Below are 16,774 nucleotides of genomic sequence, written 5' to 3' on the forward strand. Positions count from 1 at the left end.
ATTGAGGAGTATTTGGAAAATAGCAGAATGTAGAGTACTTTGAGAAGTAATCAGAAAAGAGTGAAGGTATCTTTAGCAGGGAGTATAGACATGGAGATGTGGCTAAAATCATACCTAATTTTTATGTCCTTCATGTACATAGTACAGTTATTTCAGTTTTGTTCCCTATAGATCTGAATATTAAAGCAGTAGGTTGTTGTTTGTTTCTGAAATAGGCAGAAAAATTGAAAGATGGTGACCTCTTCAGATGCCCTGTTTTCTGTATTTTTAGGGTCTTTTTTTGAATATCCAGATACATATTACCTGAGTTATCTCATGAATAACCTCATAATTTTCCCAGCTTTGTAATTAGGGGTGAAATGTTAAAATTAAATTTTCTTTCTTGCGATCAGCTTTCTAACAACTCTGATAATCTTTAGTATTTGCTTTTATCTCTTTAGTCCTTTTAGAATTAACTCTTAATCAGTATCATAGGTAACTTTTCTGGGTGACAAAGTGATCTGTCATTGACCAGTATGATATAAGGACAGACATGTTTAAAACTTGATTCCCATCTTGCAAACTTAATAATCTCAAAAATGTTAATAATTGGGATGAGTATAGTGGAAAAAGCACAAAATAGACATTGATTCAGTTTTATTTTGAAAATGACTTAATGCTAGGTGCCTGGTGGCTCCATTGGTGGAACATGTGACTCTTGATCTTGGGGTTTAAGTTAGAGCCCCACTTTTGGTGTAGAGATTACTTTAAAAACAAGTAAAAATTTAAGAAGTACAATGACTTACTGCTTAAACATAAATTTTCAGTGCATATTGCACATTTCATTTCCATTTAGCCCTGTTCTCTCAGACATTTTTCTTTTCACCGAAATAGCTTTTGATAGTATTTTGCAGAAAATATATACACACACAGTTTTTTGTATTTAAAGGTGCTTTTCTAGAGATAGCACTTTTCTATATAGATTTTTGTTTTTTTCTGGTAGAGGTAATTGTCTTTTCTAAGAGCTGCTTTGAAAACGACTGCTTTCTGTTTCTTCAAATTGTGTGTGTGTGTGTGTGTGTGTGTGTGTGTCTGAGAGAAAGAGAGAGAGAGTAATAAAAATATAGCATAAGTATTCTCAAGTATTTTTTCTTATGTGCAAATATAAATTTTCACTTTGGTAAGTATTTTGGTATGTAAAGAAAAAGCCTTTTTTTTTTTTTGGAGTAGGTTTTGCTAACATGCAAATTTCCTTCTTGAGGTTTGCCCTTTCCCTCGATTCCTCTTATCCACACCTTATTCCCCCATACCTCATTCCCTCACCTGGCCACCACACATACATACTCTCCCTTCTTAGACCCCTTGAGTAGGTAATTTCTAAGGAGTCTTTCAGGTGTAACTGTTTTGAAACTGACTATCTGGTTTGAGGCCAAGTGTGATTTCCATCTTTATCTTGATGTTATAGATAATGGCACTGGGCCTAGGCCCTTTAATGACTATGGCAATAGAGATTGTATGGGATCATTTGGCAGTAACAAGATAGATTTTTCCTCTCCTCATGAGGGGTTTCAGGAAATAGGCTATAATAGGGACAACAGAAGGAATTTTCTGTGGGCTTTACTATATATTACTATAGTTATAGAAGTGGGAGTTGAAGGGGCAAAACATCTGTTGGGCCATTGCCCCACCTTTCCTTGGGCCTAACACTTAACCTGTAGAGAAGGAGAATTGGCATTCTAGGATATCTGGGATACAAGAGGAATTCCTGTCTCCTAGATCTAATCAGACCTCATACTGGGAGACTGACAACACTTGTGTTAGTGAGAGGGCTCTGTAGGCAAGGATGGTGCAAAATATGAAATAATCCAAAAATGATCTCTTTGGCTTTGAAACACTTTCATATGAATACACCCAAACTGACATGACACTTGAGACAAATATAAACATACAAAAGCTCCATTTGTGGTGATCTCAGTAATCCTAGCAAAGCATTTACTTCACAGGTTGGGTTAAAATTTTTTTTAAACATATAATGTATTATTTGCCCCAGGGGTACAGGTCTGTGAATCAACAGGCTTACACATTTCACAGCACTCAACATAGCATATACTCTCCCCAATGTCCATAACCCAGCAACCCTACCCCTGTCCCCCTACCCCCCAGCAACCCTCAGTTTGTTTTGTGAGATTAAGAGTCTTTTATGGTTTGTCTCCCTCCCGATCCCATCTTGTTTCATTTTTTCCCCTTCCTACCCACTACAATCCCCTCATATCAGAGAGAGCATATGATAATTGTCTTTCTCTGATTGACTTACTTTCCTTAGCATAATACCCTCTAGTTCCATCCATGTCATTGCAAATGGCAAGATTCCATTCCTCTTGATGGCTGCATAGTAATTTCATTGTATATATATATATATATATATACTAATCTTCTTTATCCATTCATCTGTTGATGGACATCTAGGTTCTTTCCATAGTTTGGCTATTGTGGACATTACTGCTATAAACATTCGGGTGCACCTTCCCCTTTGGATCACTACATTTGTATCTTTAGGGTAAATACCCAGTAGTGTGATTGCTGGGTCATAGGGTAACTCTATTTTCAACTTTTTGAGGAACCTCCATACTGTTTTCCATAGTGGTTGTACCAGCTTGCATTAGATTGGGTTAATCTTTTTTTTTTTTTAAATTTATTTGACAGACAGAGATCACAAGTAGGCAGAGAGGAAGGCAGAGAGAGAGAGGAGGAAGCAGGCTCCCCGCCGAGCAGAGAGCCCCATGCGGGGCTCGATCCCAGGACCCTGGGATCATGACCTGAGCTGAAGGCAGAGGCTTTAACCCACTGAGCCACCCAGGCGCCCCAGATTGGGTTAATCTTATGACCAGAATGAGGCACCAATCTAGGCAGTGATGTTTTCTCAAAGCTGCTTGTTTGCAGGCTCTGTAGGGCAGAATTTGCATGTAAAGATAAGCAAACAAATAATAAAGTAGGGCAGGTGCTAATTATAATGGAAGGATGGGCCAATGGACCAGTATTATGCTGTTACGTCATCTTTAACTCTTACCATAACCGTGTGAAGAAACTGAGTCTTATAGGTTAGTAGTAATAGGCAGGACTTTTAACCTATATATTTGCTTCTAAAGATCTTTGTGTTTCCTGTGCCATTGTCAGTCTCCTGTATATTCCCAGTTCCCTCAACAATGAACAACTATAATATAATTGATTCTGGTCTCTCATCTGTAAAATAAGAATGGTAAATTATGTATTACCTTACATAATTTTAAAATTTTGTGCTTTTGATTGTCAAATTTGAAAAGGGGTTTGTCAGGGATAAACATAGTAAAGGATGTTGGGTTTGTTTTGCCTCTGTTTATTTACTTATTTAATTTTTTAAAAAAGATTAATTTTATTTATTTAACAGAGAGAGCACAAGTAGGCAGAGAGGCAGGCAGAGAGAGGGGGGAAGCAGGCTCCCTGCTGAGCAGAGAACCTGATGTTGGGCTCCATCTCAGGACTCCTGAGACCATGACGTGAGCCAAAGGCAGAGGTTTACCCCACTGAGCTAACCCAGGCGCTCCGCCTCTTTTTATTTTTGATTCAGATTCTTTCAGTGAGGTTTAAAAGGACATATTTTTTAAAAAGAACATATTTGAGGAAACAAATTCATGAAATTAAACACCGATGGCAACAGTATGAAGGTTTAAGGTCCATAAAAGTGTAAACTTCACTGTATCAGGAATGTGTGATGACACAGACACATTTGTATTTTATTATTTGAAAAGTTAGAATGGTGTTTATAGCTAGGAGGTCAGTGAGAGGGTACAAACCTATTTCCAGCATGAAACGGATAAATCGATATTCTTAAAAAGGCAGTGGATTGCTTAACATTATTTTTTCTTGCCTTATAATTGTAATGACCAGCAAAAAAAAATTTCAAAAATAATTCAATTGGGAGAAACAGCACTTTAACCATAGACCAAATAGTTATTAGTTAATTGTATTAAATTTACCTTTTTGTGAGATACACTTTTAATGATTATAGAAAAGCTAGTAAGTCCTTATTACAAATTTATGTTTTACGATTGTGACAAACTTCAAGGTAGCAGATGGGAGATTGTGCAGTTTGGCTAATCCTTAAATATTGTTAACATGAATGTGCTTATATTAATGATTAAATTTTAAATTGGAACTGTTTCCATGTGTAACTACTTGAAGGGACTATTTTGATATTTTTGAAAGGGAAAATAATCTTAGTAGCAGTGCATTTGTTTTACCAGCAAATAAGAATAATAAAGTGGGAAGGAGGACAGTATCTCCTCCTTTATTCCATCCTGTAGTGAATTGTTAGAGTCAAATTGGAAGCATAGTTGTTGCTTCTATTTTTAATATTCTGTATTTTCCTAGCTCTTCTCAGTGGCTTTTCCCCGCCTTTCTTTTAAAAGGCAGATAAAATTACTATAGGATCTTACCTGTCTCTTAATTCTTCTGTGTAGCAAGAATCACTTTTAAAAGAATATCACAAATTATCACTGTCAGTTAGCTAATACTTAAGGGTTCAAGTCCAAGCCCTGGTGCTAAGTGCTTTAATATGCCTTATTTAATCTTGATTTGCTAATAATAAGTGTAAGATGACCTTGGAACACAAGATTCTTAATTGTGGTTTGTTGTTGGAAGAAGGATAAAAAGGCAATCATTCCTTTCTTAAAGTTTGTATAGTATTGTCATCATTTTGGATACACTGGAAATGAGAAACGACACTGATTATTTTAACTTTTAAGTGTAATTAAAATATGAAAATATTACTGTCTTTGTTTATGATGAATACTAAATTTAAGCTAAGCTATAAGGTGTGCTGTTTGGAAATACGGAAGATGCAAGAATGAAGCCAGATAACAAGTTTATGCTTGTATTTCCTACTGATGAAGACTTTCAGACAAGTTATTGCATTGGGTAGGTGATGTTAACTCTGCATGTACATATACAACTATACTCTTTGCATGATTCTACATGTAGGAGTGGTACAATTTTGACTTGACTGTTGACCTCATGCCTCAATTTGGTGGTTGTGGGAGAGGGGAATGTGTGAGCAGGAGGTTGTGAATGGTAGTAGTGTTCAAATTTTAAAATAAAGCACTAATTTTTTGTAAAACCAACACTTAACTAAAGCCCTTTTAAAAATAGAACATTTGGTCAAATAGTCAATATTGTACTTGACCCTCATATCTTCTGCACCCAAAGTTTGGACATCCACAGTATCTTGATTCCATAATAATCATTTTGAACTCTGACGAGAACTCCATAAATGATAGAGCTTTCTTTTCTTTTTTAGAAAAGAAAAATATCAAACTTCAACCAGTTTTTTGCTATTTGAGCTAAAATCCATTACCAGCTGATACTGAGGCCACACTATTGAATTCTATGAACTTGATTTACCCTTTTGGGAGAATTGGAAATTATTTTTAAGTAGTCAGCTGAAATTGTCAAGATCGTCAGAATTTCATTTTGTGACATGTCTGTTCTTGACATAGTGGCGCTTAACAACTCATTTGCTTTTATTTGGTCATTTTTAATTTTAAAAATGTTGCTGCATAAACCTGTGATTTGATAGCTTTGCTTTAAGGGATAAATACCCCAGATGTGTTCCATCTTTTGTTCAGTGACTATTTACACAATGGATGTCTGTGTTAAAACTAATCCTTCATTGTTTTCTATTTTAATGATTCATTGGCATATGTTTCATAAAATAGGTGTGCTTAATGTTAAATAGTCTTGATCTTAAAAAATCTTAATCGATAGACATAATTTGCCTGTACTTCATAAATAGCTGTTGGGGGAGAAATTGCATTCCTTTATTTATGCTGCTTCTAAAATGAAGATAGGAGTAAGGGATGTGTTTCATAATAGAATGAAATTTGTATTTTTGCTTTTTGGGGTTGCATTAGAAAAAGGGTAGCATTAGCATTTTAAAGCATGTATCTGTTCTACAAGCATGAATATTGAGTTATTTTAGCATGAATCACTTCAGTTTAATTACTCTGGAACTCTGCTGCCTTTTTCAGCTTGTTAGGGTGATTTGGAGGTAGAAGGGATCTCTTACTAGCCAGTAAGAACTTTCATATTGTCTCTAAAATAACCCATAAGGTTGCATATCGTTGCTTGGAGTGTGAGCTGGTTGTCTTTCTCAGGGAAAAGAAAATTTAAATATCCCTAACAAGACATCCAAAGCAAAATCCTGAATGTGGATTTTGTGAGTATTGTCTTTTTTGTAGAATGTTGTAAAATGTGTAACATCCCTGATATTTGTAAAGGGCTTTACTGGACATAGTCAAGTAGAGCTCTTATTGTTGGCCTTATTTCTCTAGAATAGGAAAATATGTATTTGATTTTCTTCTCTGAATCTATTAGTGACTTTTAACTATCATCTATTAAGAGAAAGAACTAGATTCATTCTCTTAAAAACTATAAATTGAGTTTAAATTGTTTGCATCAGTTTTTTTTTTCCTTTGAAAAATCAGTTTTACTCTGTGGAGTCATTCCCTTTTTCATAATCTTTTGCTCTTTAGAATTAAGACAAGAACTCAATGTATTTTTCAGTATGCTGTTGTCCTCCGTTCTTCATAATGCTCCTTTTCTCCTTTTCAAACGTGTTCCTCATCTTTATAAGCTTGGGTTATCTCTTCCACTTTCACCTCATGTACAAAATACTAGATATATGAAGTACAGTTTTTCTGACCAGATAGAAATAAGAAGATAAAGGCAACTGCATCTTAGTTGCAGAAGTATTTTTCACCCCGGAAGTTAGATACAAGTATACATTTTCTTTCCTCCCTAGATGGACCTCCAGTTGTAGCTCATTATGATATGTCTGACACCAGCTCTGACCCAGAAGTGGTAAATGTGGACAATTTATTGGCGGCTGCAGTAGTTCAAGAGCACAGTAATTCTGTAGGAGGCCAGGACACAGGAGCTACCTGGAGGACCAGCGGGCTTCTAGAGGAGCTGAATGCGGAGGCAGGTTGGTCTCCCTCCCCTCCCCCTCTCTAATGGTGTACTGTGCATGTGTCCCAGCAGCTATTTTCCTTGTAGTGATCCTGCCGCTGAGAGCAGGCCAACTAGACATCTGGCATTAGATGACTGTGACTGTCCAGGGCGCCATTTATAACTGAAAAGGAGATGTGGGTAGCATGTCATTTATCTTGCCTAATGTGAAGGAAGCAAAAATGAGAAATAATGGTAGGCATAGGTAGATTGCAGTAGACCTATTTCTTGGGATAAAAATGCTTCACATATGTTAAAAACCACCCAGGCGCCTTAATACTCTGCCCCACCCCTCTTTTCCAGAGGCTTCCTTCACTTATTCTGTACCTGACCTTACCTTGCAGTTTGGGGAGGGAGCTGATCAAGCTGGCTGCTAGGGGCTGCTGTGCAGGCCTGTGCTGTTTCTTCTGCTCTGGGTGTTCCTGTCCCTGTCAGTTCTCTATGGTAGCTCTCAAGTTCATCTCTTCCAACCCTTTCTTTCAGTTTCTGCTTCGGGGATCTCAGGAAAATCTCCCTCCCTGTCTTGCATAATTTATCTGGGCTATGTTATGATTCTGAAGAGTGATACTTATTCACTAAAAAAAAATAGTATTTTGGGACACCCGGGTGGCTCAGTGGGTTAAGCCTCTGCCTTCAGCCCAGGTCACGAACTCAGGGTCCTGAGATCGAGCCCTGCATCGGACTCTCTGCTTGGTGGGGAGCCTGCTTCCCCTCCTCTCTCTGCCCACTTGTGATCTCTCTCTGTCAAATAAATAAATAAAATCTTTAAAAAAAAAATTTCTTTTGAAAACATTGCCAAGTGCCTCCAAGTTTCCATAATTGTGTTCCTCAACACTTTTTCAGCATTCTTTCTCACTTAAACCTTTTTCTTAAAGCCCTAGTACTTCAGTTTGAGAAGAGAGGGGGAGGGGATTGAGAGATACTTTTAGTGTGTATTTTCTTACATTAGTGTTACAGAGGGTTATAGTTTCCTAGTTAAATTATAAATTGCATTGGCTTTTATGAGCTACTCTTATAATTTAATCACTACCTAAAATACTATGTTTATGGGTTTTGCAAAAATAATAGTGGGTTTAGAACTTTTTATATTGAAATTGCTAAGAAATAGAAAAGGAGACAGAGCTCCACAGATCATTGCCCTTAAATCTTCCATAATGTTTGGTTGGAACAAAATAAAAGACTCTTACCTGTTGAGTTTCTGCTTAATTGATTGTAGTTAGTTTTGGAGCAGGACCTGACTTTAGTTTTAAATGTGTTTTGACTGCTGTCTATTTGACCTTGGTCAAGGTGTTTCTCCTCTGGACTTCAATTTTTATATGTATAAATACTTGCTTTGCCCAACAAGGTTTTTTTTTTTTTTTTTAAAGATTTTATTTATTTATTTGACAGATGTCACAAGTAGGCAGAGAGGCAGGCAGAGAGAGGGGAGGAAGCAGGCTTTCTGCAGAGCAGAGAGCCCTGAAGCAGGGCTTGATCCCAGGACCCTGGGATCATGACCTGAGCAGAAGACAGAGGCTTTGACCTACTGAGCCACCCAGGCGCCCCACAACAAGGATCTTTATTTTTTATTTTTAATTTTTTTTAAAGATTTTATTTTTTTATTTATTTGACACAGAGAGATCACAAGTAGGCAGAGAGGCAGAGAGAGAGAGGAGGAAGCAGGCTCCCCGCTGAGCAGAGAGCCCGATGCGGGACTCGATCCCAGGGCCCTGAGATCACGACCCGAGCCGAAGGCAGCGGCCCAACCCACTGAGCCACCCAGGCGCCCCTATTTTTTTTTTTTTTTTAAAGAGAGAAATCACAAGTAGGCAGAGAGGCAGGCAGATAGAGAGGGAGAAGCAGGCTCCCTGCTGGGCAGAGATCCTGATGTGGGGCTTGACCCCAGGACCCTGGGATCATGACCTGAGCCGAAGGCAGAGGCTTTAACCCACTGAGCCACCCAGGTGCCCCCCCAACAAGGATCTTTTAAGGATTTATTAATATATATAAGTACTTTAAAAAATTAGGCAGTAATATTTTGTATCAAAGGAGAGTAGTTTGACCACATTTTGTGCAATGTGTATTTCTAAGTTACACAATTTGTTCTATACACTGGATAGGTTATCTTCATTTTCTTCCTGTTGACTAGTGATGCATTCTACTTCACTTTTATTTCCCTGATTTTTAGTCTTGCTGTTAAATGTAGATCACTGTGTAGTAAAGTCTTGGGGGTAAACATGAGTGATTACTTTTTGTTTTGTTTTTCATGTGAAGAATTTTAATATTAGTTTGAGCCATATGAAATTGTTAATATTTGACTTTTTGACCTATAACAAACCCAGCAGTTTCAGATAATTCAAGTGCAAAGTTGTAGGGTTTTAAAGTATCCTTAAACTTACCAGTGTTGGGGGTAGTATCACATTTTAAGATTCAAGTAATTGTTACCTTGATTGTTTAAAACATCACTAGCCTTTGTTTACTTAATTCTATTTTTGATTTTTTTTTTTAATTTCAGTCACACAAAGTTTTAAAGAATATATTACTCCGGTACCTTCTTAAGAACCACCATTCTTAAGAAATGAAACATTACAAAATATGTAAGGAAAACACCCATGACTTCAACTCTGTTCCCCTTTTCTCCTCTTCTTTCCAAAGCTGTCTTGAATTGGATATTTGATGTTTGGTATTCCTGTGTGTTTCTTTATATTTTTACTGCATTTGTTATGTACCTGTAATCAAGCATATTTTAATACTAATTGATATTATATTGAAGGCAATGATTTGTAACTGCTTTTTTCAACACTTTGTTTTGTTCTTGTTAAGTGTAGCTCTAGTTCATTCATTTTTCACTGCTATTTAGTATTCACTGTATCTATCGCAGTTGATTTAATCATTCTCTATTGGACATTTAGGATGCTGTTCCAGATGATGACACCTTTAACATTTATTGTACATGTCTCTTGGTACATGTATGTGATTAATTTCTCTAGGATATAATATAGAGAGAACATATGTGTGTATTGGGTTATGTATTGTGTGTAGATTTTTAAATATCATCACTGTTCAACATATCCTCAACACAGTTTCTTAAGAAGCCATATATTGGCTCAAAGTCTTCTTTTCTAAATCTGACAGTGCAGGTATATGAGTAATAAAACTTAATACACTCTGGTCTTGATTTAATTGTCTTAGTGGGAGCCCATCTCATAAATTTTGAATATACTTTCAGTGCCACAAAATGTTAACAGAATTCATGCTTGCTTGCCAGTTTATAGTTTAGAGATTGAACTATTAGCATCAATGAGATGGCCATTCTTACGGTTTGAGTTTAAGATAATTTTTTAAAAAGATTTATTTTATTTTTCAGATTTTATTTATTTCAGGGGGAGAGAGGAGGAAAGAAGGAGAGAATGAGTCCGGGGAGTGGCAGAGGGAGAAGGAGAGGCAGGCTCCCCACTGAGCAGGGAGTCTGAGGTGTTTGGATTAGGACCTGAGCCAAAGGCAGATGTTTAACTGACTGAACCACTCAAGCACCCCTTAAGATAAATGTTCTAATGGTTAATCTTGAGTTGTTCTCCTCTCTCTCCCAGCAAAATAAGAACCCTATCACTGAACAGACTATTCAGGGGTTAATCAAGAGCAGCATCTCAGACCAGGTGTGCAGCTCCACTACATTTAGGGTGCTGTATGTATTCTTTGGAGATAAAGAACCTTGCCGAGTACCTTGCCTGTTTTTCCAGGCAGTAAGACAATGAAAAAAAAATTTTTTTTTTTTTAAGATTTTATTTATTTGAGGGAGAAGGAGAGAATGAGCAGGGAGAACGGGGGTGGGAGAGAGAAAAGCAGACTCCTAGCTGAGCAGGGATCCTGATGTGGGGCTCTATACCAGGGTGCTGGGATCATGACCTGAACCAAAGGCAGATGCTTAACCCACTAGCCACCCAGGTGCCCTAGATGATGTTTGTTTATGGAAAAGAGTTTTTACTCTTCAGTTTTAGTTTTAATCAAGGAAAAGAATTAAAATTGGAAAGCCACTGGTCAGCAGAAGACTTAAGCTTTCCATTTTAACTCTTGCCATGTGTTTACTTCTCCCTTTTAAAAAAAAAAGATTTTATTTATTTATTTAACAAAGAGGGAGACAGAGCATAAGCGATGCGGGGTGGGAGGGGGCGAGGGGCGGGGAGCAGCAGAGGGAGAGGGAGAAGCAGGCTCTCCACTAAGCAGGGAGCCTGATGCAGGCGGGGTTGATCCTAGGACCCTGGGATCCTGAACTGAAGGCAGATGCTTAACTGTTGAGCCATCCAGGTGCCTCTACTTTTCCTTTCTTGATGCTAGAATTGAACAGTGTAGTAGATGATAGCCTGCTGCCAACAAATCCTGGTTTGAGCCAGCAGCCACTTACATACTGTCTGGACTCATGTAAATTACATAAAGCCTCAGTTTTTCCTATCTGCAAACCAGGGTAAAATTAGTATCCATCCCAAAAGGTTGTCCTTCCCGTTAGGTGAAATAATGTCTATACTGTACAGAATATAGCACAAAGTAAGACCTCAGGAATGCTGGCCAGCGTTATATTAATGTATTTATGCTGAAGTGGGTTGAGTAAGGAAGTGCTTAATGGACCTAATCAGTGAATTTCTAATTTACTGTTCTGTCCTGGAATGAGTTGCTCTCACCATAGGAATTTCCTATACTTGGCCTGAGCATAAGAATTACCTAGGGTGCTTATAAAAATTCAGAATCCTAAATTTCTCCCCGAGGATTCTGTAAGTAGATGTGGCATGGGGTCTGAAAAATCGTTTTTTGTAATCACTACCAGGTAACTCTTGTGTTGGACATCTTGAAGAAACGGTATCAGTAAATAGGATTATGACTTAATTTTTACTTATTGCTAGTAGTAGCTCACTGTAAACATAAATGTGGATGAGGCTAAGACAAGCAGGAATCTGAAGTACTTTTGTAAGGAAGACTTATAATTGTGGTAAACTAAATTTATTTATAGTGTCTCCCCACCGGTCCAGGAAATTAAAACTTATGAGAAACACGTTTTTTCCATCAGCCTTCTTGTCAAGAAGGTAGCCTATGAGCATGTTCCCATCCTTAAAATAGGGATGATGGTCTTGATTTGTCCAGAACGCTAGTTATAGGGCAGAGAAACAAATCTTGGTTTTCCTGTTCTTAGCCTAGGGCTTTTTATAATCAGACCAGAATGGCCATGTTTCTATTAATAGCACTTTGAAGTGTGTATCAGTTCTGTGAAGGAGATCAGATTTGGTCAGGTTTCGATTGTTTTTACCTGGTTCTTATGAACTGTAAAATTTTTGGTTTTCTGACCTTCCCTTCCCCTGCTTTGTAAAGTTGTTTTTCACATTCTTACTGAAAAAACTAAATACAAGGTCATAATTCACTTGTTTTCAAGCTAAATGAATAATGAATTGAGATGTTACACTTTTTTATACCTAAAACATTGCTGACATCCTATATATAATAATTTCCTTTAATGTGGTGCAAATCGGCTTTGGACTAGTTCTTACCAGTAGATTTATGATTTAAAAAGTAGCTACATTATTTCTTTTGAAGACAAAAAGAAAATGTGCCATGATAATTTAGTTTACTTTTTTTATGCTCTTTTCTTTCTGACATGTATATTGAAAAGGTGTTCAGTGGGAGAACAAAAATTTAGAATGTTCTTAGAGAGTGAAAGAAGTTATCTTTCCAAAGAGCTACCCAGAGACAGCCAGCTGCCCCAATAGTTAAATATAAGTCCTCTGATTTATTTTCAGTTTACTATATCGTAATTGTGGTATTTACACTTTTTCTACAGGACTTATTCTTGCCCTGGAACAGGAAAGATTATTGCCATTGACAGTATTTGAAAACTCCACAGCATCTTTGAGACTCAGTTTTGTGTATGCTTTGGCCATTGCTGTGTCATTGGATTCCTGTGAGGTCATAGGTTGGAGGGATGACAGTGGAGGATGGCACAAAGGCCAGAGAAGGTGAAGCTGTGCACAGGAGCTCCCGAAGGAATGTATGACATACTGAAAGGGTTATCTTGAAAGAAAAGGACTAATTGCTCGGGCTCTGAAATAGACTGAAGAGGGAATATGTTCCTGGCTCTTGGAGAAAGCCTTGGTGTCTCTTATAGAACATGGCGTCCCATAAAATTGGTGGGGTCGTAGCTGACTTGTTATCTGAGTGGCACATTTTATCCGATGGCTCTGACAAGAAATGTGGCAAAACTCTCGCAACCAATGGTCTAGAGTTAACATTCACCGGGAAATTTGTCTTTAGCCCCCATCACTTAACCTCAGTGTCCCTTATTTCATTTTATACTGATATTTAGACTAAAGAGTAAAGACACTAGCTACATGAGCAGACCCTGATTTTAAGTGAGCAGTTTTAGAACATCACACAAGTTCTATAAATGCCAGCAGCGTGGGATTACAATTTTTATGGCCCAAATCATGCTACCAAAATGGTTTGAATTGATGTAATAATGTGAAGGTGGTTTGTAAATTATTAGTGTCTGGATCCATAATGGATGACTAAAGTTAGAAGAATCTTAAATATTGATGGTAGTTACCTTATTTTTCTTAAGATACAATAGTAAAATTGTGAGCAAAAGTAGCATAGTAATTTTTTATTTCTTCCTCTTTATTATTTTTTTCTTCTTCCCCTTTCTTTAAACAAAGAAAGGCAAAGTGATATTTCCAGATCTGAAATGTGGTTCTGTCGGTGACAGGGTCAGGATGAGGGGCCTAATCAGTGAAGATTGGTTATTCAGAAGTACTGTTGACTGAGAACATTTCATAAGTTGGAATTATAAATTAGAACTGCAGGCTGCCCTCAAAAAAATAAAAAAAATTAGAACTATGGAGATAGAATGGAGATAGAACTGGGCACAGAGATACTAAGAACTAATGGTGTCATAGTCTTGTCATGTTTTCCTAATTACTGTTTAGAAGATACGAGAAATCAAGGAGGAATAGTTTAGTTATAGCAACCATGATTCCTACAACCTGCCTTTTTAGTTTGGTTTAATTCAGTTATCTTGTGTATTTTTAAGATGGTAAGGGCTGAGCCCCTTGCTACGAGTCTACTACAGGGAGTGTGAAGTGCCTCTTGAGGCTCAGCTCCTTAGGGAGTATTTATGTCCCCATAAATAACGAGCGCTCATAGAGTAATAAGGAATCATGGTAGCAGGACTTAAAGTGGAAGGAGAGAAACTAAGCCCAGTGCCAGGAATGTTCCGTGGAGGGGTGAAACTGTCCCGTAGTTTGTACTTGGAAGTGCTCTAGAAGGGGGGCGGCAGGTGCTCTTGTGCAGGATGGAGGGCCATATTCGTAAGTGATTCTGGTCCCCCAACTGAGGTGTAGGAGCAGTTTCCAAGGACTGCAGGGTAGATGGCATTTTCCAGAGATTCAGGTTTCCACAGGGAGGTGAAAAGTTCAGTGCAGTTTTCCGTGGATCTGGCATTCCAGAGGGCAGTGGAAAAGTTGTAGGAAGGTAAGAAGTGGGTGGCTAGAGCAGAGGAGAGTAACAGTGGAGCAGAGGACGAGACGGGAGAGCGGTGGCTGGCTCCCAGAGGCTTGTGTTTGTGGGTGGCCAGGAGGATGGAATTACAATGTTTTACTTCTCATAATGATTGGTTTTCCTCCTACCTGTTCCTCTTGCTTTCTCCTTTTCCACAGGAGCTCCTATACACTCTTGTGCTGTTACTTCCCTTATACTGTTCTTCTGCCTCACTGACCATCACCTGGCCCTTTGCCAGCTCCATGCGGGTGTCTCTTCTTCCCTGCTCCAGCATGTTCAAGCCCAGCTCTCGTGGGCCATATCCCCAGCTCCTGTAGAGCGGGCTTTCCTATTGGACCCAGCTGGCAAAATCTGATCCCTGGGCCCACACTTGGAACCTGGATCACACTGCTTAGCATAGCTGGAGAAAATCAAATTCCGCTAGGCAGAATTGAGGGTTGAGTTAGCTTCCTGATCTGCAGCCCACCTGGCTCTCAGTGCTGCCAGTTCTGTCTTCTTAGTGGCTCCTTCACGTTTCTGAACCCCCACCCCGCCACCCACCACACCTGTGCACCGCACGTGGCCTTGCTGCATTCTTCACGGATGAACATTGCCTCCGCCTTCTGCCATCGCGCCTGTTTCTTCTTGGCCTTTTTTCCAGATATGGCTGGGTCTCTCCCATCTTTTAAAGTTCTTCATACACACACACACCTCTCTCCCTCAAGCCCATTTTTCCTTTCTCAGTACTGTCCTATTGCCTTTTTCTTTCTAGCCAAACTGTTTTAAATGTGTCTGTACTTCGTTCCCTGCCCTTATTATTCAGCTTGCTTTGCTGCCTTGGCTTTAGCCCTGTCACTCCTCTGAGGCTCTTCTTGCTAAGGCATAAGTATGGTCATCATATGCCGATTCCAGTGGACTATATCTAGTCCCTCTTCTCATTGGATCTCTCTCTTAGGCACCGATAAGCATTTCTTCCTAGAAATGCTCATTCCATGGTGTCCTGGCTTCATATTTTAAGATTTTCTTCCTACCTCTTACTTAACTTGGTGAACTCCCCTTCATCTGCCCATCCTTAATTACTGGCATTTGTCGGGCTTCTGTTGTAGACATCCTTCGCTCCTCTGCTGCCTTTTACCTTCCCACTTACTGCCAAGGACTCTTATTTCCTCCCTCAACCTCTGACCTGAGCTTTAGAACAGTACCCCCAGCTGCCTGTTGGACATCTCAGAGGCCTGCCAGTGTCATGTCCTGAGCAACCACCTTCATCTGTTCATTGGTGCTTGGAAGGGTGCTGTGACTCTATCCAGTTACCTAAAGCAGAAGCCTAGCTATTATTTTTTTACTAAATTTGTTGATTTGCCTGATTCCCAGCATTACTAGCCCTTCTGTATATATATGTATACAGAGTATCCCCCCTCTTTTGTTCCTTTACTAGTTCAGCCGTAGTCATTATAGCAGTCTAACTGGTTTTCTTGCCTTTCATATTCCTTTCCCTGATAGTAGTTCCATTTGTATACTCCAAAAGGAAATTTTTTATAATGGAAAACCAGATCATGTCACTGCTTACATTCTTCAGTGGTTTCCTGCCTCTCACAGTCAAGTCCAGACTCTTTACCATCTGAGTTCTGCTGACTTCGCCAGTTTCATTTCCCATTACTGTTTTTACTACATTACCCCACATTTCGCTGAACGTTTATACCCTACAGGGCAACACGGTGTTCCTTATTGCTACTTCCCTCACCTGTGCCTACTCTTCCCTAAGACCTCTGCATCCTTGATTATTCCCATGTCTGTGTCTTTAAACACACACCTTCTATAACAGAGCAGTTTTTTTAAAAAAAGATTTTATTTATTTATTTGAGACAGAGAATGTGAGAAAAAGCATGAGCAGAGGGAGGGGCAGAGGGAAAGAGAGAGAGAGAGAGAAGCAGGCTCCCCACTGAGCTGGAAGTCTGCTGTGGGACTCGATCTCAGGACTCTCGGGATCTTGACCTGAGCCGAAGGCAGCTGCTTAACCGACTGAGCCACCCAGGTGTCCCTATAACAGAGCAATTTTCAAGCCATAGTATAATGGACTGCTTTTTATAATCCCTGAGTGTATCATGAGCTCATTGAGGGTAGATACTGTATATGTCCTTTGTTCTCCGTAATATTCCTAGCACCTAGTGCATAGCCTCTCATAAACAAGTACTTATTTATTTAGGAACAAATAGATGAGGTAAATTGTTATAGTTGCACAAAGCAAGGCTGCTCAAAGGAT

At 38.8% G+C, this 16,774-nt stretch overlaps 1 protein-coding gene across 4 annotated transcripts in view; it reads left to right on the forward strand.

The window, feature by feature from the left end:
- The window catches only part of CUNH18orf25 (chromosome unknown C18orf25 homolog), a 91,542-nt gene that overhangs the window by 59,685 nt on the left and 15,083 nt on the right, over positions 1 to 16,774 (forward strand). For 3 of the 4 annotated variants that reach the window (XM_013055921.2, XM_004752215.3, XM_045065588.1), the window contains exon 3: positions 6,815 to 6,997. The exons of the other annotated variant lie outside the window; for it this stretch is intronic. In XM_013055921.2, the coding sequence (XP_012911375.1) occupies positions 6,815 to 6,997 (183 nt within the window). The remainder of the gene's footprint in view (positions 1 to 6,814; positions 6,998 to 16,774) is intronic. 4 annotated transcript variants of the gene reach the window in all.

The sequence above is a fragment of the Mustela putorius genome, unplaced genomic scaffold, assembly GCF_011764305.1.
Source record: "Mustela putorius furo isolate JIRA1106 unplaced genomic scaffold, ASM1176430v1.1 tig00003858_pilon_pilon_pilon, whole genome shotgun sequence".
In the NCBI taxonomy this organism is placed as follows: domain Eukaryota; kingdom Metazoa; phylum Chordata; class Mammalia; order Carnivora; family Mustelidae; genus Mustela; species Mustela putorius.